The sequence below is a fragment of the Oryza sativa genome, chromosome 9 (assembly GCF_034140825.1).
Source record: "Oryza sativa Japonica Group chromosome 9, ASM3414082v1".
Lineage (NCBI taxonomy): Eukaryota > Viridiplantae > Streptophyta > Magnoliopsida > Poales > Poaceae > Oryza > Oryza sativa.
This window is the reverse complement of record NC_089043.1, coordinates 13,892,396-13,915,271: the sequence shown is the minus strand read 5'-3', so window position 1 is coordinate 13,915,271 and position 22,876 is coordinate 13,892,396. Positions and strand designations below refer to the sequence as shown.

At 43.0% G+C, this 22,876-nt stretch overlaps 2 protein-coding genes and 2 non-coding genes across 4 annotated transcripts; 3 read left to right on the top strand and 1 right to left on the bottom strand.

Annotated features, from left to right (window-relative positions):
- Positions 1-1,040: 1,040 nt before the first annotated feature.
- Positions 1,041-4,560, top strand: LOC4346740 (receptor-like protein kinase HSL1). The gene is made up of 2 exons (XM_015756394.2): positions 1,041-3,679; positions 3,936-4,560. Exons 1-2 carry the CDS (start codon positions 1,132-1,134, stop codon positions 4,289-4,291), a joined length of 2,904 nt encoding a protein of 967 aa, XP_015611880.1. The 5' UTR covers positions 1,041-1,131; the 3' UTR covers positions 4,292-4,560.
- A 3,002-nt stretch (positions 4,561-7,562) lies between these two features.
- Positions 7,563-7,636, top strand: TRNAV-CAC (transfer RNA valine (anticodon CAC)). The gene has a single exon. It is a non-coding gene; the product is annotated as a tRNA-Val (tRNA).
- A 2,153-nt stretch (positions 7,637-9,789) lies between these two features.
- On the top strand, positions 9,790-9,863 carry TRNAV-CAC (transfer RNA valine (anticodon CAC)). Its single transcript has one exon. It is a non-coding gene; the product is annotated as a tRNA-Val (tRNA).
- A 3,440-nt stretch (positions 9,864-13,303) lies between these two features.
- Positions 13,304-14,738, bottom strand: PP2C68 (probable protein phosphatase 2C 68). Its single transcript, NM_001422729.1, has one exon. The coding sequence runs from the start codon at positions 14,656-14,658 to the stop codon at positions 13,582-13,584; it is 1,077 nt and encodes a 358-aa protein (NP_001409658.1). The 5' UTR covers positions 14,659-14,738; the 3' UTR covers positions 13,304-13,581.
- Between the last annotated feature and the right edge of the window lie 8,138 nt (positions 14,739-22,876).

Here is a 22,876-nt window from a genome sequence, read left to right as displayed (position 1 = left end):
GAATGCAGGAGAGTAGTTGCTACAGTAATCCCATAAAATAATTACGGTACTTTTCACTGTAAAACGCTACTAGTACTCCCTAATAGCAGAGGAGACGAACCCCAGCAAAGCACATTTCTTTTTGCACACAAGGGCCACCACCACTACCAAAACTGATGAAAAAAAATATGAATGCATTTTTTTTAGAGGAATATGAATGTATTGATAGAGTAGAGACAGGAGATAAATCTTGAACGGTTTGTTTTTCATACTTATTTAATTTGGAACCGGTGAGGTTCCCAGATGATATATTCTTGCTTTTTTTTTCTTGAAAATAAAATCATGACTCAATCGTATGCCACATCCAAAGGTTCTATTAAAGTTTGCTAACTAAATGTGCTCTTACAATGCCGAGGAATAATCTCATACTTGAAATACGGATACCTTTTAGCTGTTATACTATTTTAATGGCAATCGGTATAGCAAGAACATCATAAATTATTGAGATAAATATAGCCCTCCTCTTTAAGAAAAGATGGACAAAATTGAATAATTTTTTATCCGACGTTATCTTATCGACGCTTTTGTAACGTAAGATATTTTTGCAGTTTTTTTTCTAATTCTATTTGAAGCAACTAAAATAATATATTTTATTTGGGAAAGCCAAAGCCACAATCATCTTGTCAACATAGAAAAATCGGAACAATTGCTTTCTTCCAACGCCAGCGTACCATTACCAACATCTAACTGTAACTCAACGTCCGGATACGTTTCTCATACGTCAGCCAAGCGCATTGACTTTACATGTACGGAAAAAGCAGCATATTCTATATATTGCCACGTTCACCACATAGATATCTTCCAAACTTGCTACATGATCCGTACAACCTCTCGCTATATCCAGCCTCCCCTCGATGCGGACCACCACATCCAAGCGTATCTCGTAGTGATAATACTCCCTGTGTGGACACTTCCCTTGGTAGCTGTAGCCAAAATCCCCAACCCTCATCGCTTTCAATGTGTTCGTCTATCTAAAAGACAAAACCACCCCAGGAGGAGATGCTTCCAATCCTCCTATGCAACTTCCTTCCCTCCCTTTAAACCTCTCCTCCTCCCACCCACGCTCCCCACTCTACCTCCACCACCTCCACCATGGCGCCGCTCCACCGGCGGTTGCTCCACCTCGCCGTCGTGTTCGCCGGCCTCCTCCTGCCGGGCGTCCGCGCGGGCACCGGCGGCGCCGCGTCCGGCGACGCGGGCGCGCTCCTCGCCGCCAGGGCCGCGCTCACGGACCCGACCGCCGCGCTCTCGGCATGGCGCGGCGACGACCTCTGCCGCTGGCCGCACGTGGCGTGCGACGCCGCGGCCGGGAACGCTGCCGTCTCCGACGGCGTCGTCGCGGGGCTCTACCTCGGCGGTCTGTACCTCGCCGGGGGGTTCCCCGTCGCGCTCTGCTCGCTGCGGTCGCTGCGGCACCTCGACATGTCGTCGAACGACCTCACGGGCCCGCTTCCCGCCTGCCTCGCGGGGCTCCAGGCGCTCGAGACGCTCAACCTCGCGTCGAACAACTTCTCCGGCGAGCTCCCGGCGGCCTACGGCGGCGGGTTCCCGTCGCTGGCGGTGCTCAACCTGATACAGAACCTCGTCTCCGGCGCGTTCCCGGGGTTCCTCGCCAACGTAACCGCGCTCCAGGAGCTGCTGCTCGCCTACAACTCGTTCTCCCCGTCGCCATTGCCGGACAACCTCGGCGACCTCGCCGCGCTCCGCGTGCTTTTCCTCGCCAACTGCTCCCTCACCGGTAGCATCCCTCCTTCCGTCGGGAAGCTGACCAACCTCGTCGATCTGGACCTCTCGAGCAACAACCTCACCGGTGAGATACCACCGAGCATCGTGAACTTGAGTTCTTTGGTCCAGATAGAGCTCTTCTCCAACCAGCTCTCCGGCAGGATTCCGGCGGGGTTGGGCGGCCTCAAGAAGCTCCAGCAACTGGACATCTCGATGAACCACATCTCCGGCGAGATACCGGAGGACATGTTCGCCGCGCCGAGCCTGGAGAGCGTGCACATGTATCAGAACAACCTGACCGGGCGGTTGCCGGCGACGCTCGCGGCGGCGGCGAGGCTGACCGAGCTGATGATCTTCGCCAACCAGATCGAAGGGCCGTTCCCGCCGGAGTTCGGGAAGAACTGCCCGCTCCAGTCGCTGGACGTCTCGGACAACCGCATGTCCGGCCGGATTCCGGCGACGCTCTGCGCCGGCGGGAAGCTGAGCCAGCTCCTGCTGCTGAACAACATGTTCGACGGCGCCATTCCCGACGAGCTGGGGAAATGCAGGTCGCTGATGAGGGTGAGGCTGCCCTGCAATCGGCTCTCCGGCCCGGTGCCGCCGGAATTCTGGGGATTGCCCCATGTCTACCTGCTCGAGCTCCGTGGCAATGCGTTCTCTGGCAATGTCGGCGCCGCCATTGGCCGTGCCGCGAACCTGTCCAACCTCATCATTGATAACAATCGATTCACCGGTGTTCTTCCTGCTGAATTGGGGAATTTAACCCAGCTGGTGGTGCTGTCGGCTTCGGACAACAGCTTCACCGGGACAGTGCCGCCGTCACTCGCATCTCTTTCGGTGCTTTTCCTGCTTGATTTGAGCAACAATTCCCTTTCTGGAGAGATCCCGCGCAGCATCGGAGAACTGAAGAATTTGACATTGTTGAATCTTTCAGACAACCACCTCAGTGGTAGTATACCTGAAGAGCTTGGGGGTATGGATAAGATGAGCACGCTTGATTTGTCGAACAATGAGCTTTCTGGTCAGGTGCCTGCACAATTGCAGGATCTGAAACTGCTGGGTGTTCTTAACCTGTCCTATAACAAGCTCACTGGGCATCTTCCAATCTTATTCGACACTGATCAATTCCGACCGTGCTTCTTGGGTAATCCTGGCCTGTGCTATGGGCTATGTTCAAGGAATGGTGATCCTGATTCCAACCGGCGTGCCCGAATCCAGATGGCTGTAGCCATCCTCACAGCTGCTGCTGGCATTCTACTCACGAGTGTTGCCTGGTTCATTTACAAGTATAGGAGCTACAATAAGCGCGCCATCGAAGTTGACAGCGAGAATTCAGAGTGGGTACTCACATCCTTCCACAAGGTGGAGTTCAATGAGAGGGACATTGTGAATAGCCTGACTGAGAACAATTTGATTGGCAAGGGTTCATCAGGGATGGTGTACAAGGCTGTTGTCAGGCCTAGGAGTGATACCTTGGCTGTGAAGAAGCTTTGGGCAAGTAGCACGGTGGCGAGCAAGAAGATCGACAGCTTTGAGGCCGAGGTGGAAACATTGAGCAAAGTTAGGCACAAGAACATTGTCAAGCTCTTCTGCTGTCTTACGAACGAGGCATGCCGGTTGCTTGTCTATGAGTTCATGCCTAATGGCAGCCTGGGAGACTTTCTCCACAGTGCCAAAGCTGGCATCTTGGATTGGCCTGCGAGGTACAACATCGCACTCGATGCTGCTGAGGGGCTCAGCTACTTGCACCATGACTTTGTTCCCGCGATCATCCACCGAGATGTGAAGTCAAACAACATTCTGCTTGATGCTGATTTTCGTGCCAAGATAGCAGATTTTGGCGTCGCGAAGTCTATTGGTGATGGGCCGGCCACCATGTCTGTCATTGCTGGTTCTTGTGGATACATTGCTCCTGGTGAGTTCCTTATGCCTAATTTGTTTCTGAGAAGTGTTCCTAATTTGTTTCTGAGAAGTGTTCCTAATTAGAGTATATATGAATGTAGCTTTTGAGATTGATTTGATGATCAGTTCAGACAGTCTTTTTTGGTCCATATGTTCTGATTAGGATTTCTTTTTGTACTTGTGGGTTGTTGTAATTGGCTAAAAATTGTCATAAGTCACCGTAATTTCTTCCTAGTTTCTTATGTGTGTTTGTCTGTTTTGTATCGCAGAGTATGCCTACACTATACGTGTAACTGAGAAGAGCGATGTATATAGCTTTGGTGTGGTCATGCTGGAACTTGTTACTGGAAAGAGTCCCATGTCATCCGATATTGGTGACAAGGACCTGGTGGCATGGGCAGCCACCAATGTGGAGCAGAATGGGGCAGAGTCAGTGCTAGATGAGAAGATTGCTGAACATTTCAAGGATGAGATGTGTAGAGTTCTGAGGATTGCGCTGCTCTGCGTTAAGAACCTCCCAAACAACCGCCCGTCGATGAGGCTTGTGGTGAAGTTCTTGCTTGACATCAAGGGAGAGAACAAACCGAAGGCGATGAAGATTACGGAGGCGCTCCCTGCCACATGATTTCAGGCAACGGATGATACTACTAGCGGTAGTATGTGCTCTTCTTGGACAATGTACTTGAAACCGTTGGAATTATATCCAGTCCTAAGAAGTGCACCCCAGATAGCAGCTAGGTATCTCTGAAACTTTAGCATTTTGATAACCTAATAATGTTGGAAATATTTAGTCGGGTTCAGCTCTGCATGAATGAAATGTGCATGTTGCTATCAAACTATCTTTGTGTGGCAAAGTTTAGATGTTCATGACTAGTTAATCTTTTTTTTTCCTCATTGAGTATAGTTGCATCTTTCTGTGTCCATTTCTGATCCTGAAAGGTGCCCTTGTTATGTTTTTGCAACCTTTCCACATGGTGCAATCTCGCAGTAAGATACTTTGGAACATCTTATGGAGATGCTGCTATGCAAAGTGAGCCAACAAGACACTCATGAACTTCAGCATGATTAGGGAGAAAAATAGCGCTTGACATTTGCTGTCCACCTTTTTGCCATTGCATGACTTATCTAAATCATGCTACAGTAGCTCAAGTACCAAACAATGATTGGGTTTCCATCAGAATCAGTGCTTTGTGTACAAATGTTCTTTCTTTTTTCCTTCAAAAAAAAAATGCAACCATGCTAGTAACAAAAAGGCACCTGTGATAGTGATTGAATTTCAATGGCTCTGTTGTCTGAATTTCTTCTTTCCCTTTTGGCTGCTGCTTTTGTTTCTCCTGTTTGTCCTTGTAAGCAGACATTGCTGCAGTGAATCACATTCAGACAAGCAGAGACTGGCTGCTGCAATAGGAACAGAATGAACAGAAGCTGCACAATGCACTGCCACTAGTCATCAAAAGAAGCTGTTTTTTCACCAGCTTCCGCAGTTCAGAAATCATTGCTCTGCTACTGAGACTATTTTGTTGTGGGCCAGAGAACTATATCTTGCACGTGCCTTTTGGCAAAGTTGAGTATGGAGTATCACATAAATTTTGAATCTTTGATACGTTATCTGAAAAACATAAAGTAACTATGCCTGATGTATTTGTGAACTCCCACCCCCTAGTCCAAATTTTTGCCGTGTCTGAAGCTCCGATTATTTCTCTTGTATTTGTGAACTCCTACCCCCTAGTCCAAATTGTAAGTTACTCCTTTTACTCTCGTTCTTTACTTCTTTTGTTTTTTTGCGAGGATGAATACACTGTTCTTTTTATATGGTGAAATGAAGCATAGCAAGGACATGAAAGATGTAATTAGTACAGCCGAAACTTCACTGAATGCACCTCGATATTTTTGAATCATATGTCCAGAGAAAACGTAGGACACCTAAATGGGTCCCAGTGATTCATCAAGCCTTAGCAGGACAAATGGATCCAATTTTCGCTGCTTCTCATATTGAGTTATATGATGTCCTTGTTGTCTTACTAATACTATTTATTATTACCTCCGTCTTAGAATATAGCTGTACATTTTTTTAGATTTATAACTAAAAGTTGTTTTATTTTAGGAGGGAGGTAGTAGCTTCTTATGTTCTACTCCTATGTTGATTTCCATAGTTTCCGTACTGTTCTAGCATTTGAATCCTGGATGATCCTTTTATACAGATTACAGCTATCTTAGCACAACTACTCAAATGTGTGAATTAAATTACTCCGAGATCATGATCACAATATTTGCATTCACTTGATATCCAGATCATATTCATATACATGGAGTACTGAGCAAATTGAGTTTTTTTGTTTCCCCTATGCATTAGTACAAGTGTAACATGTCAAATCTTCACAAAATCAACTCAAATGTGCTATTTGTTCTCATGAATGCAAAATCTGCATGGACCCCAATTGAGATGACACTCATGGAGTCCCCAAGATGATAAATTCAGAGCTGCATGCCTGTGGGCTCCAAGAATTTCCTCCTGATAAAAGTCTTGTCTGCACCACTAGGGTTCTTGGAGCTGCCAATTTAAGTCTCCATGGCAGCCAATAGGACGCGGGTGTCGGCGCGGAATCCTGTCATTGCCCACCCTTATGATGGTGAAATCCAACACAAAACGAAACAAGAAAAAAGTAGAAAAAGAGAAGGAACCATCAGGGGGTTGTGATGTAGTAGGATTGTACAAGTGAGAAGAAAAGCAACTGTTGGAGCACTTGCTTAGTTGCTTGCTATCATATTCATAGAAACAATGACCTTTCCCTCTTTCCCTTTTGCTAATCCAATGACTTGGCCCACTCCAAATGTGCATCTCCTACAGTATCACATCAGCCATGCTTCAATTTTTGCAATATTACTTTTTTTCGCTGGGCCCATATTCCTTTTCCATGAGACATTTATCAACAATTACGAAATTAACATCGTGTGAAATGAGTTTAAAATATGAATCGAACTGTACCACTTTTATAACTGTAAACTTATAATTTGTTAGGGTATTATTGGGGACATATATGGTGAAAACCCATGAAAACTATATTTATAAGTTTTCTAAATTCATGAAAAATTATTGGAGAGAAGTATATGCATGATTTGTACCAAATCTTAAATTCAAACTTAACTTTATTTGGGAGTAACTCTCAGAGGAAGTTGAGTTTGGACTTGAGATTTGACATGAAAGTATTTCATGCCTATACATATCTCTACTAATACTTTTATTAATTTAGAGATTTTTTAGGTATGTTTTTCATAGGTTTTCACTTATTTGATGGTTTTCCCAGGATATTTCCCCATAATTATTAGTCAAATGTTACCAAGTAGTAGATGTTTGAATTTATATTTGTGCGTATATGAATTAGTGTAGGAAGTGGAGTACTTCGGTTGAAAAGTTGAACCTCATTGAATGGCATACAAAACAGTTCATAAAGATCAGAGGGAACTTTATCTGCCTCTATAGACAAGATTACCAAAGGTGAAAAGCTGATGCAGAAAATTGCATGCTGGGATTATTTCTGAGCAGTCCTAATAATCAGAAGATATTAGTCCATTTATGAAGCAGAGTAGTGTATTTTTCTGATTTGGTAGTGGGCGTTGTGGGCCTCTATGGGCGAATCAGCTGGTTCAGCACTTTTGGGCCCTGGACAGGACTGATCAGCGAAAACGATTTTCTCGTGTTGGACGTGTCACGACTCACGAGTAATCAAAGTCTGAAAATTTGTATGCATTTTGAGCCAATAAAATTTTTTACAGATTTGTTTCTTACAGAACAACAGAAATTATATGAGCTCCAGTATTCTCTCCGTTCTTTACAGTTGGTAGATTATTCTTTGTAATTACAATATTACATCAATATTTTTTTCTTCAATCACAATGTCTGGGTGGTGTAGTTGGTTATCACGTTAGTCTCACACACTAAAGGTCCCCAGTTCGAACCTGGGCTCAGACAAATTATTTTTATTTTAACTTTTTAAGTTTTGTTGGACGCATATTTTATTTTAAGTTTTGTTGGATGTTAATTTAGTTTTTATTTATTTTAACTTTTTAAGTTTTGTTGGACGCATATTTTATTTTAAGTTTTGTTGGATGTTAATTTAGTTTTTAAGTTTTGTTGGATGTTAATTTTTTTGTGACTTGTTAACTTTTTTTAGTTTTGTTGGACATTTTTTTAATTTTAAGTTTCGTTGGATTGTAATTTTTTATTTTATTTTAAGTTTTGTTGGATGTTTTTTTTGTGACTTGCAATTTTTTTATCTTTTTTTTAAATTTTGTTGGATGTTTTTTTTTTAGTTTTGATGGATGTTAATTTTTGGAAAAATTTGCTACAGGACATTTAAAGATTGTGGTCTTTGCTGTGAGACACCCAAAGATCATGTATTTGCTCTTGGACACCGAAAAAATGTGGTAATTTGCTGGCGGACACTCCTCCCATTATTTTATTATTTCTGGCTGAAACGGTGAGAGAAACTTTCATAAAAGACAATTTTGCCCATGGGCCATTTGTATAAGCCGACCAGGTCCGGCTGCAACCAGATGTGAGAGAAGGAGGAGGAGGCAGAGTAGCCATGGCTCCCTGGCCGTGCTCTGCCATGGCGGCGGCGCGGCGGCGTTCGTCGGTGACGGCGCATGGCTGCCGCGACGAGCGTCGGCGTCAGCAAGAGGAGATGGAGGCTAACCCGGTGGCGCGGCACGGGGCTCTGTGATGGCGTGGAGGTGGCGCTGCGGCAACGGACGGCGTTGGCCAGAATTGGGGAAGAGAGAGAGAGGCAGTGGCGCGAGGGGAAGAAGGCTTTGGCCTTGGAGCTCACCGGCGACGGCGGCGCAGGAAGGAGACGGCGATGTCCACAGCGCAGCAACCCGCCGTGATGGCCTCCACGACACGGCGGCTCGCAGCGGCCGCGCCCTAGTCGTCGCCGGTCGGGCACAGGCAGAACCGCGCTCTGCCCATGAGCTCGCCGTGGTCCACCCCTGCTGGGAGGAGACCGTACAGCAGCACCTGGTCGTCCCGCCCCTCCCACCGCGTGAGCAGCACCTCCCACACGGCGCCGCCACCTACAGCGAAGAACGCGACCCGTGTCAGAGGCAGGAAAGGGAAAAGAAAGAAGAACAGTGTCAGGGGCATTTTGGTACTTTCAACACTCTTTCTCTCTCTGTTTTCACCGAAAATAATAGAATAATGCCTTAAGTGTCCAACAGCTAATTACCATATTTTTACAGTGTCCACAAGCAAATACACGATTTTTGGGTGTCCACAGCAAATGCCACAATCTGTGAGTGTCCTGTAGCAAATTTTGCCTTAATTTTCTGGTGACTTGCTAAATTTTTATTTTTAGAGTTTTGTTGGATGTTAATTTTTTGGTATCTTGCTAATTTTGTTGGATGTTTTTTTTATTTGTTCGATGCAGATTGAGAAGGATTTGCGATTTTTTTATTTGCTCTCCATTTGCATTTTCTTGTGTTGAGCATTTTTGTGATTTGCTCTCCGCAGATTGAGCAGGATTTCGTTTTTTTTTTTCTAATTCTCTTTCATATTCATATTGAGCATGATTTAAGGTTTGCTCACGGATAGCAATCCTGCCCAATCTTTTTGACATGCTGCTTACTCTGCGTGAAATGTGCACGTAAACCTATGTGCACATGATATATTCTTGTTTTTTGAAACACAGTACAACGCAAACGTCCATACACCACACGCATACTCACCTCTATGAACGCGTACACGCACATTCTACCCCTGTAAGCATCTCCAAAGACTGAGCTGGCATATCTTAACATTGATGAAGTCACTACGTAGAAATAGAAAAAAAGAAAGAGAATTGTTGTAGGACAATGAGATGAATTATTTTTACTAGCTCATGGTGTAAAATGAGAGAGAATTGTTTAGGTGGTTAAGGGCATGACAAATAGTTGGAGGGAGTAAAATTGACTTCTTTTTTCATAGAAAATGATTTTCTCGTGTTGGGATTGGGACGTGCCACTAATAGTAAAAAGTATGAAACTTTGTAGATTTTGTGCAAACCAAACTTTGTATAGATTTGTTACTTACAGAACAACAAAACTTTTCTTACAAAATTACAATAATCTTTTACTTTCAGTCACATGGTCTGGGTGGTGTAGTTGGTTATCACGTTAGTCTCACACACTAAAGGTCCCCAGTTCGAACCTGGGCTCAGACACATAATTTTTCGATTTTTGAAGATCATTTTTGGCTGCAGATTTTTGAAGATCATTTTTGGCTGCAGATTGACTAGGATTTGTGATTTTACAAAATATTATTCGATTTTTGAAGATCATTTTTGGCTGCAGATTGACATATAATTTTTCGATTTTTGAATTAACTGGGCTCAGACACAATTAATATTCGATTTTTGAAGATCATTTTTGGCTGCAGATTGACTAGGATTTGTGATTTTACAAAATATTATTTTGCTGAAGACTCAGATCATTTTTGGCTGCATTCGATTTTTGAAGATCATTTTTGGCTGCAGATTGACTAGGATTTGTGATTTTACAAAATATTATTTTGCGGATTGAGTGGGATTTGTGATTTTACAAAATATTCAGATTGAGGAGGATTTGTGATTTTACACGTTATAATTTTTTGATTTGCTCCGCAGATTTGAGAATATTTCGTTATTCGCACGCTGCAGATTGAGGGGGATTTGCGATTATTTTCCCCTATCTGCTCTAAGTTTGCATTTTTTTTGAGCATTTTTTTGATTTGCTCACCGCATAGTGAGCTGGATTTGTATTTCTTTTTTTTTGAAAAATTGCTCTCACTCTACATATTTTATGTAGAACATTTTTGTGATTTGCTCTTTGCAGATTCAGCAGGAATTCTGATCTTCTTTTATTTGCTCGCATATTCAAATTGAGCAGGATTTAGCCACAAAAATTAATATGCAAATTTTGTTGCAGAACATCACGACTTCAAGGTCACGGCCGTGCCATTGCTCAGCAGCTTCCTGCTTCCTGGCGTGCGCCTCGGCCAACCTTATGGCGGCCACAATCTCCTCGACGTGAAACTCGGCCGTTCTCTCCTCGCCCTCCACGCCCCCGCGCAACTCCTCCGGCCTCCGCGTTGGGACCGCCACGACATTGTGGTGGGCCGCGTCGACATCAACATCGACGTCGCTGACTAGAGCACGCGCGGCCTGCTCGGTAGTGGCGACCGCTGATCACGCCAAAGCCAACCCGTGGGTCTCCGCCGCCACGGCGCGCTCGGCCAACTGCAGCGCGTGAGCGACCTGGTGCCGGACGAGCACCATCTGCTCCAGTGCGACCTCTGACCGCAGCCGCCGCGGGTCGTCACGCTCGCGGTCAATGCGCCGGTGGAGCACCTCCACCACCGCCCGCTTCTTCCCCGCCTCCATCCTCGCGACGATGGCGTCATTCGTCAGCTCGACGGTAGACTTGAGCGGCGGTATCTCGGCCACCGTTGTGGCGTGGCGGTTCTTAGCCGCCACCAGCTTGGCCTGAAGCCATCTTCTTGGTCTGGCGGCGTCAGAGCGAGTTGAGGTCTCTTCCGCCGTAGCGGTCGATGACCAACCCGACAACGACATCGGTGGCGAGGACACCGCGGAGTGAAGGGAGCAGCGGGTGGCTCAGCGACATGAGCACATCCCACTCGAACCAGATCCGCCGGTGCCTGTCCTCGCCGCCGCTCCCCATCTTCTTGTGTTGCTCCGTCTCCCGCGAGATCGCCTTGAGTGCCATGGATGAGGAAACAACCCCTTCCACCTCCCCCGCCATGGTGGGCACAACGTGGAATACGACGCCCTTGACGCTTCGGCCGAGCATGGACACCGCCCTGAGGTCCCCCAGGCTGATCTGCCTCGGGGACACCGGCTTCGGAGGTGAGGGCGCCATCGCCGCCGCCGTCATGGCTGGCGAAGAACCGTGCTGATCGATCGATCAACCAACCGCTCGAGGACAGGAGAGGCATCAGTGAGGAGGAGAGGATCCGAGTAGGATCAGTGCGTGAGGTTGCAAGGTGGAGGGAAAGCAGTGCCGCTAGCCAGCCACATGTAGACAAACTCGCTGGAGAAGAGAGAAATGAGGGAGAGAGGGGAAGAGATAACGAAGAAGATAGGAAGATAAAGAGAAAGAATGAGCAATCTAGTGAAGTCATGTAAAAAAGTGGTACCCCTACCATTAATTTAATCAATTGTCTCCTGATAAATAACCATATTTTTATAGTGTGTTCCCTAAAAATGGTTTCGTGCGAAGTCACCACTCACCATGTGCTATAATAAAATTTACCAAATTACTCCATCCGTTTCTAAATATTTGACGCCGTTAATTTTTTTAAATATGTTTGAACATTCGCCTTATTCAAAAAATTTAAGTAATTATTAATTTTTTTCTATCATTTGATTCATTGTTAAATATACTTATATATATACATATAGTTTTACATATTTCACAAATAATTTGAATAAGACGAACGGTTAAACATGTGTAAAAAATCAACGGTATCAACTATGTAGAAACAGAGAGAGTAATAAACACGGTGAAGATTGAACCGGATCTGTGATCTGCCCGCAGATTGCACAATCCTGCCCGATCTTCTCGACATACTGCGTACGTGTCGACACGCCACACCTCCGGCGACTAACCCCCATGTCTGCCACCACATCTCCCTCGTAGCCTCACCAAATCACTTCATTCACCAATGTTGCTTGCAATCTCTACCCTACTCTCTAAACTCTCTTTATTAGTGGCTAAGCAAAAGATTTTCTTTGTCTGCTGGAGCAACAAACCCGTCCATAAATCAGGGTTAGCAGCATGTTAGCATGTTTGGAGTGGCCAATTTTGTAATCCCTTTCTGGTCTAATCACATCAGCCTATGTTGATGCTTGATAGTACTAATTTCGCTTTAGAAAAGGGAGTTGAGAGATTGCTGAGAATCGTTGAGCTGTGCATTGGCAGATCTCTCGTGAGAGAAAAATGAGAGAATCTTGCTTCTTGCTGGGACAGGAGGCAGGCAGCCACAGAGCAGGGTTAGCTGGACCGCGCAAGTGTTGGTGTGTGATTTGAGATTTTCTGACTGATGAAGAAGATGTATTAGATACTATAGTAGATGTTCTCCTTCCAGACGAATCGCGCACAGAAAAAAATATCTGATGTGTTAAATTTCGTTTGGAATGTTCTGAATCTTGTCACTGACATAAACATGAGAAATTACAGTAGTATAATTGAAAATTGAGGATAATGTTCCCTTGGTGCTTCTCTGATGAACCCTGGAATTTTATTTTGTCCTTTGTATCCCCAATCAATTCAGAGATGTTATTTTAATTGAATTTGAGTCCGGGACGGCAGAGGAAAATATCGTGCAATCATATCATCAAGATTGCATGATTGCAAGATGCAGAGTAATTAATTAGGATGGCAAGTTTTGGCAACTATAGGATGGCAAGTTTTCGCAGGATTACTTATATAGTTACCAAAATTTGACAGCAAACTAAATATAGCCATTTTTTTTGGCAACTTTACCAAAATTTGGTAAGGTTGAAAATAGCACCAAAGGGAACAGGCCCCAAGTGGTACAGTCTGAACCACAGCAGAAACAGTAATTCAATAAGTAAAAAGGTGATTTGCCTAACAAAAATCCCATGGTTTAAACTTCCTTCTCAAATAATCTTGCTTAATATTCATTTCATTTCAGTTGGTATCCAGATGAAATTCTGGTTACACCAACTAGCAGTTGCACAACCCCATCACCTGATCTATGTGCTCCACTGAACTTGGTTAATTCAGGGAGAAAATTAGAAGAGAAAAAAAATGATTTTTAACACAAGGGAAATGAAAAAAAAAGATTAGTAGAACCATTAGCTTAGCTAATATCTGCAATACTAGTACTGATGCTACAGCATCAGCTGGGTGACACTCTCTCTACAAGGCGTTGCCTCGCCGGAGATCGACGACGACGACAGAGATGTTGTCGGAGCTGCGGCGAGCGAGGGCCAGCTTGGTCAGCACCGCCGCCGCCTCGGCGCACCACCGCTGCCTGCCGCGGCGGAGGCACGACTGCGCCACCTCGCACGCGGCCTCGTTGCTGACGACGTCCCAGAGGCCGTCGCTGGCGAGGATGAGGCACTCGTCGAAGTCCGACCTGCCGGTCACCGTCACCTCCGGCACGGCGGTGACGTAGGGCTTCAGGTAGGCGTCGCCGATGGAGCGCGACATGGCGAGGACGCCGAGGACACGGGCGCCCTCCCAGAAGATGACGCGGCCGCCGGCCGCCTCGATCCGCTCCAGCTCGTCGGGGCGGTCGGGCTTGTGGTCGGAGGATAGCTGCACGGGCGCGCCGCCGCGGCAGAGCACGGCGCGGGAGTCGCCGCAGTTGGCGACGACGACGCGGCTCTCCTCCACGACGGCCACCACCGCGGTGGACCCCACGTGGTCGCACTTCTGCCCCTCGCACCGGCAGCTGCCGCTCTCGGCTCGGCAGCCGGCGATCACCTCGGCGTCCATCCTCGCGAAGCTCCGCTCCATCGTCTCCGTCCAAGACGCCGGCTCGCGCGCCGCCGCCGCCGGTGACCCGGCGCCCATCTCCTCCGCGACGAGCTCGTGCATCCGCTCCCTGCACGCGTCCGCCACGTGCGAGCAGCCGTGCCCGTCGAACACCCCGTAGAAGTCACACCTCGCCGCCGCAACCTCCCCGTTCGCCGGCGCGGCGAACGCCTCGCGCAGCGACACGGCGTCCTCCATCTCCCTCCTCCTCCCGGCGACCGACGCCGCCCCGTGCCGCTTCGCCACCACCACCAACCCGGCCTCACCACCACTCGCCCTCCGCTTCCTCGTCGCGGCCTCCTCCGCCGCCACACCCGCAGCCGTCGCCGTGGCGTTCCACCTCCCTGCCCCCTCAACTCCCGCCCGCCGCCGCCTCCCGGCGCGCGCCCTCGCCCTCGCCTCCGCCTCCGCCCCGACCACCACCGCAGAATCACAGCACACCTCCGCCATCGACATCAAACACCTTGGAAGCTCCGGCAATGGCCACCACCACCACCACGAGACGAGACGATCTCAGGAGCAACGAGAGAGAGAATGAGAGAGGCGGAGACGAAAGCGGGGCCGCAATATAAAGGACGCCTCGCGTCGCGATCAGTCGTCGATGCCGCGACAGGTGGTGGGTTCGGCCGCATCCGGGCCGTCCACGAGTCCCGCCTCCCCGCCGCGCACCGCCACGCGACACGTGTCCTTCGCGTCCACACCAAACGGCGACCACCCACCCAGGCCCGGACACGTGACGAAGCTACCACCAACGCAAAAGAGAAAAAGAAAAATATATCGCTGTCATTCGTCGTCGCCACGTACTAGTAGTAATGCTACTACCACGAGTACACGCCCAATCTAATCGCGAGATCAAATCCTAATCTAATCGCATTCGCACCCGGAATAATGCAGTGGCGACCGTCCATTGGACACGCGCGTCGCTGTGCCGTGTTCGACGGCGACGCACGCGACGCACGGTCCGGACGCCCGTGGGGCCCACCCTTACTGCAACGTGTGTGTCTCCGTTGGACTTGGAGCTCGTTCGGTAGAGACTCAGACATCTAAATTTAATTTTACTAATATTTGGGTTTCAAATAAAGTTGTGAATCTGTTTAAGAAGCGAGTTTAATAGTACAGCTCACTGTTAGCTATTAGCATATTTTAAAGTTAACGTATATATAATATATTTACAATAAGGTTAGCTTCAATTTATCATCTCATATCCTTCTCTCTCACTTATATATTAATATATTGGTTTTAGAGCACGTATTAAGTTAGCTTTTGTACGAGAACCATCATTCTTTATATTTTTTGTATATTCTCTATGTATTAAGTGGATTTATAACTTTCTATTGTAGGTTTAAACCTAAGTACATCTCTCTAGTTAATTTTGTGAGAGTATTTTAGCTAGCTTTAATTTTTTAGATGAAGTTGAAATTGTTTGGTTGGACTTCGGTTCGACGAAGCGAAGTTGTGTTAAGGGCACTCACAATGGTTATTTATAGGCTCTATACAAGAGATCCATGTCAGCATATTTTCCTACTTAGAAGAGATTAAATGAAGAGAGAGAGCAAAACTATCTATTAACCTGGAAATAGTCTATAGAGAAAAAGAGACAATGGATTAGAGAGCTATAGATACCCATGTAGACATATCATTGAAGTGGTTTACTATTAATCTAGTCTATTGCTGAGATGTAGTTCTATAGATAGCATATTATTTTACCATTGCGGGTACTCTGAATGAGCAATTAGTAATAATCTTTTACTAGTATTACTACTACTCCACAACAACAACTAGTCTTCGATGTCTGAATAATCAACGTTTTTTTCAATCTAAAGTTGCTGCGGTTTTGTTTAATATTTTTGGTGGGGATTAGAAAAGCATGGTGGGGAAGACGTGGGTGGGTGCGTGCCGCGCCGCGATTGGCCAGCGCCGGAAATTGGCGTGGACGTCGAGACGACGACTCGTGTCTCTTTCGTTTGACCTCCCGCGCGTCGCGTGACACGTTGACACGTTGGGGCTCCGGGTCCGTGGAGGGTTGGCTCTTGGGCTGCCCTCTGCCCCGGCAAAAGCGGCCCACCTAACGCGTGTGGCTCCCCTCAGATTACACGCGCGCGTCCTCCACACACACAGCGCGGGAAGGGACCCAGCAAAAGACGAGCTTTCATGCCGGGACGGCACGTACGCGATGCGTACGCATCGACGTGGTGGTGGTGGGGGAAAACCGCGGGTTTTTTCCCGTGGGATTCGCGGGATGTGCGAGGGCGCCGTGGGGGTTGGGGTTTCTCGCGGTCAAGCGGCGCGGCGGGCGACCTCGGCGGACGATGGCGGCAAACGGGGCCGTGGTGACACGTATAGTTGTGTGTGTCATTGTGTGTGCTGGTGTTGCGTGGGAAATCGCGGAGTTTGATGGGGTCGCGGTGGGGTGGACAGGTGTAGAGGTGCCGGAGGGGGGGAGAAAATAGGGGAAAAGATGGGACAGAATCGTGGGTTCTGGTGCTCTTGTTTCGCCGGGTGCCACGCGTGGAGCGGAGACGGTGGGTGGTGGATTCGCAGGATTTTTAGATGGTTCCGTGAAATTTCGGTGGAATTTTGTCGACGGGTATATGTTCGTCTCGGTCATTGAGTGATGGGGATGTCGAGTATCGTGTGAGTCCGCAGGTGACTTTTGGATTACATCGGAACTGCCAATCAAAACTCTGTGGATTCTTTTATAATAACTAGAAAGGTAGCCCGCGCATTCGCGCGGGCATGTAAAGTAGGTTACACTGGGAATATCAATCGGATGATGGAGTATCAAACGGACGATACCTGATATGCTTGAAAAAAAAGACTCCTTCTGTCTCAAATTACAAGACCTATATTTTTTTTACATAGGTTTTAATAATATATTTTGACCAGTACTTTATTCCATTCTATCCCAACAAATATAAAATTAGCATTACATAAAAGTACTTCAAAATATAAATCTAGTGATGTAACATGCATAATACTTAGATATAGTTAGTATGATTATTAGTTAAAAGCTACCGAGTTTGATTATAGTTGATATAATTTGGGATGGAGGGAGTATTTCTTTATAAATTTTCTTCATCGCTATTGCTTAGATATTTTTTTACAAGATATTTGTAAGGTTTGAACTATATAATATTTAATTCATTACTATAAGCAATTATCAATGATCTTCTTTATTTTCTTGAAAGAATGAGACAATAAATACATAGGAGATATATATATTGTACGCGTCCTTTCCCTTTTATATATGTGATTTATGGTGTTCTTTTAAAAAAAATACCTAGGCACCATGAGTCCTAAATTTAAAGTTGATAGTAGCACATATATAACTTTTTAACCAACTAAGTACTACTATGTCCGACTACCTTAGTATGTCTTATATATGCAATAATATATGAGAAACTCATAATACCACGTTAGATGGATGGTTATGGCATTTCTATTTTTTAGAAATTTATTACTATATTCTCTTTAATTGATTTGATTCAATCCCTATTGACTTTTTTTTTCTACTTTTCTATTTTATTTTATACAAGTCTTATTTTAGATTAAAATTATAGGCATTATGGATAAAGAATTGTTGGTTTAATTATTTAACAGATCAACAATTAGATTAGAAATGTTATGTATATATTAAAAATAAGGTCTTTTCAGTATTATTCATAGGAAGGGGGAGGAATGGAGAGCGGAGAGCATGAGCCAAGGTTGAAGGGGACCAGCAATGTTTTGTGCATGTGCCGGGGAGGACGAGGTTTTGGGGACTTTATTTTTCTATTTTTTTTCTAAATAATTTAAGTAAACCGATGATCATATTTTTTTTCTTATAACTTATAAGATTTTTTTTAATTTTGATGACCGTTAAAATCAGATATGAATGTCCCCTTTAATGGTTGAAGCTGACCGTATCCGTCGAGGCTTTATTTCTCCACTGCCTTTAAACATAGGTCCTGAGTCGACATAGTCGTGCCCCGCAATGCCAGCATGAAGCGTAATTTTAATGTCTAGTTCACTATTAGCACCCTCATATATTATTGCATCAGTAAGTACAAAGTTATGCAGTATTGTCAATAGCGGCCTTTGCTGGGGTGGCTTCAACTCAACCATATGTATGACCCTTGCTACACTTGTGGTAGCACAGCATGCTTGGTGCCCTTTATGGGAGAAAAAGAGGGAATGTAGGTGATGAAAATATTTCCCTAGTGAATTTTTTCAAAGTTTTGTGTAGACAAAATTATGCATGGTATTAATCAGTAATGCTTATTTTTTTTATTGTGTAGATACAATATTCTCTTTTCAGATGAGCAATGTTGATAAAAAAAAACTAAACAGACATACAACCGTGACATCTAGGAGTACCATATTGTTCTTTATATTTTGAATAAGATATATAGTTTAGCTTCGGTTTGTTTTCATTCATGTATTGTTCATAATTACATGCGACATCTTTACTTATTCTAAGAATATATTTTCCAAAATTATTTAAAGTAACTAATTTGTTGGAGTGCATTTATAGTTACTTCAGTGGGGTGTATGACATACATTATCAATTATGTTTGATATATTAGAATTTCTAAACTATAAAAAATATATGATGAATAGTTTGATGCAAATGATTTTTCATTTGTTACCAAACCAATTTCGCAAAGAAAAACCATATATGACCGTAATTCTCCTGATGGATTAAGGGGTCGTAATATAGCAAGGTCATTGCCTGGAAATTCCCATCAAATAGTTCTATTTTTTTTAAAAAAAATAGAATCTTAATATCACATAAATTAAAATAAAATCAAATCTGATTGTAAACCACAATGTTGTTTCACTTTTTCTACATGTAGATTTGAATTAGTGTTATATATTTGTCAAGCGAATTTGACACCAAGTTGATCATTTTTGTCATGTGAAATTAATTTAAAAATGATCATGACATTAGTTATTATATGTTAGCTAAATTATTTGAAAAATAATTATCACATTACGTATTATATGTCGGCACCATGTGTCGTAATGAATTTAGCAGTTCCATATAACTATTATAAGTGATTAGTATTTTATTTAATTAAAGAAAGACAAAGGATTATAAGTTAGATATATATTTGAGAAATAATTTAAAAGATAAACATTTAAATACAGTTGATTTGGTACTTTATATTAATCTAGTTTAACCGTGCATATTTGTAGAGTAATAAATTTTATTTTATAATATAGGAAATCCTATTTTAAAGACCGTGGATAGATAGATAAGTCTTAAGTATGTACTTGCTGTTCGTTGATAAATAAAAGACAGAGAAAGGCATACACAATACGTACTACACTATATTCGAAAGACTGTATTGTTCTTACGGCATACATATGGTTTTTTGATTTTTTTTTAATCTTTGTACGTACGCACGTGTGTTTGGTTTTTTTAAGAGAACAATACGGAAGGTTTATATCCGGTGTGTACATTAATTTTTGAATTTTTCTGGTAAATAATTTCGATGAAGCTGGGACTTTTCTAAATAGATCTAATCTAATGGTCTAGAATAGTGGGTCCACCAATTTAAGTGAAAATCGACGGTTAGATTAAAAGTGCCATGCGGCGGTTTAGGAGCGTTTGTAGGAGTGCCACGTGGCGACTTATGAGCGTTTGTAGGAAGTTTTATGGACTTTTAGTATATAATAGATAGATAGATAGATAGATAGATAGATAGATAGCACACGGTAAATTAATTCCACGGGTATATATTAGTATCAAGGTGATTCCCTTAAATACACTCGTTATTTCCATGTCACGTACTCCCTCCATCCACGAAAGTTACATATATTACTTTTGACACTAAGATTAAGAAAAAAATTAAATCACCTTAGATATTACAAAATCAATAAGTGAATACATACATGTAACCAATGAGTATTTAGATGACTATTTGAGTTCTAATAAAACACTTAATTTATCTCTTAAGTTTGAATACATAAAGACTACAAATAGAAACAACTTATTTGGAAAAACTCAAAATATGAAATATGTGTAACTTTTGTGGATGGAGAAGTACTATTTTGTATAGTTTTTGAAACAGAAATGGTAGATAATTACTCCCTCCATTTTAAAATAACTAACAGCTTTAACTTTGCTATTTTAACCACTATTTCGTCTTAGATTGTTACACTAAATTGAAAAAAAATATATGCTTATATTTATGACATTACACTTTAAAAGTACAACACCTTTTTTAGTGTTGGAAAGCTTTGAAATAAAAAACGAGTGGTTTAAGTGAGAAAATTAATAGTACCTGTTGTAAATTATTTTACAACGGAAGGAGGATGAGGTACATCACTTATAGTAAACATCCATATTTAAATTCACCTATACAAGTTAAAACAGAGAAAGAAGACTTTATACATGCGACTTTGTCTCTCTTTTTTTTTTAGTTTTTCCTCACTGAGGAGACGGAATTTGTGGTTATCAAAGTTACTCCACATACTTCCCCATTTCCTTAACCAAAAATATATGATTTTAATCATATAGAAAAAAATGTTCAAAATTTCTACACGATATATGGTGAAAATTCCCGATTTCAGATTTTTTTAGTGGATATTTCAGAAATGTTCTGCTTTTTGCAACATTGAATCTTACAAGGGCACCTCTATGCATAACAGAACGAGAACTAATCTATTTTAGGGATTATTTTTTTAATAGTCAATTCAGTCCAAGATCAGTTTAGGCCCTTTCTAACTTTGTAAGATACATATTTTTCCTCGTTTTCCGTTAACACGCTTTTCAAACTGCTAAACAGTGCATTTTATGCGAAAACCTTCTATATATAAGTTGCTTTAAAATATCAGATAAATTCATTTTTCAAGTTTATAATAATTAAAACTTAATTAATTATGCGTTAATGGTTTTCTCGTTTTGCATACTCGCTTTTAATCTTTATCTATAGAAGACACTAACTGAGCCTTAGTCTATGAGGTTTCAAATAATCTAAACAAGACCTCAAAATTAATTATTCAGCTTAATATAGTCCTTAAACCCAAAAATAAATACCACATAAGCATGCCATAACATCCTCGCATGCAAGGATATGGTTGAAATGACCATTCTACCCTTATATACCATATTAAAAGGAAATAAAATGGAAAAAGTAAATGAAAAAAAAGAGACAACAGAAATAAACTCGGCCCGTTATTACCCATTCGCGGTTTGTTTTCTCCATCTAGGGTTTGGGCACTGGCAAGCGATGGCCGCGTCATCGCAACATTGCACGACGATAGCTCCAGTTAAGTCGCATTGCCGCGGCACAGGGCAACACCAACGTAGAATGCTCATTTTCATCATTGCCCTTGCATGCGAGGATGATGTGGCATGCTTATATGGTGTTTTTGTTTGTCCAAAGACTATGTTAAGCCAAACAATTAATTTTAGAAACTTGTTGGGACGATTTGAAACCTCAGAGACTAAACTGATCCTATAATGGAACTTCAGGGCGTATTAGCTATTCACCTATTTTTTTCATGAAAAATTGGATCATCAAGCATAATCTCTACTCAGGTACCAATTCCATCTTATTATAAATTTACAACCTACTAAATTCTAAAGCTTAACATGTAAAGATGCCACATCATAAGCCACTAACAATTATTACATCTTAAATAACATACGAGCATGCTATATTATCAATAATTCTATAATTTATTAAATTTTAGAGATTTAAAATAAAAGCATGTTAAATCATTATCCCACATAAGTCATATAACATTTTAATATATGTCTCCATTATTTTTTTAGTATCTTATACACCTATAGAGTTTATCCTCACTTCCTTAATGTTATTTATCTCTTCTCTCATTAAGCCATGTCACATCAATTGTTTTTATCCCTTAGATATTTAATCTATGATCCAAATTATCTCTCACCTTTTCTTCTCTCATTAAATCATATCACCTGAATTGTTTTTAGTCCTTAGATGATTAATCTATGTTAAAATTATCTTCCTGTTTTTCTTGGCTCAAAAATACCACATTACCTTACTTTTACATTTGAATCATCATTTTATTTCTCAGGATATGGATAAGGCATAACTCCTATACGTGGGTTCGTGGTAATATATGGATGCCATATACCTACAGATATACACGAAGGTGTGTTAACAACCAAATTTGGTAATTCAAGTATCGGAAATGAAGATAAAATCGAAGCGGAATCCCAGGGATAGATTGTTCCGGAAAGAGAATAAGAATCGGCTAAAGTCTGAATCAGCTCTGATCAGAATCAGCAGAGTTCGAGTCAGACAAGGTAGCCGATTGAGCCGATTCCGACAATGTGACTCGGTACACGTCGTCGGGTTGAGTTAATGTGCTTCATATGGATTGCCACGCACGGATTGGGTCTTGAAAAGGCAATTGTATATATTAATTAGGATATTTTATGTAATTTTTTTAGAGATAAGTTTGGGCAAAAGTCTGCCGCAAAGACTTATGGTATCTTAAGAGTTTGTTAGAGATAAGAGTCGTGTCCGACAAGGACATATTTTGTATTTCGGGTATAAATATGACCCAAACCCATGTAATCAAATAACACACGTTCAATACAATCTCAGCGCATCGCCACCCTTTTTACTTTCATTTCATCTCGACGAGTTCTTGCTTTCGGGTTGAGCTGCATCGTTTCGATCTCCAACTAGAGGTAAACTTGTCA

Coding starts and splice junctions, on each gene's coding strand:
- LOC4346740 (XM_015756394.2), top strand. CDS start 1,132: ATGGCGCCGCTCCACCGGCGGTTGCTCCACCTCGCCGTCGTGTTCGCC. Junction 3,680..3,935: donor TTGTGGATACATTGCTCCTG/GTGAGTTCCTTA, acceptor TTTGTATCGCAG/AGTATGCCTACACTATACGT.
- PP2C68 (NM_001422729.1), bottom strand. CDS start 14,658: ATGTCGATGGCGGAGGTGTGCTGTGATTCTGCGGTGGTGGTCGGGGCG.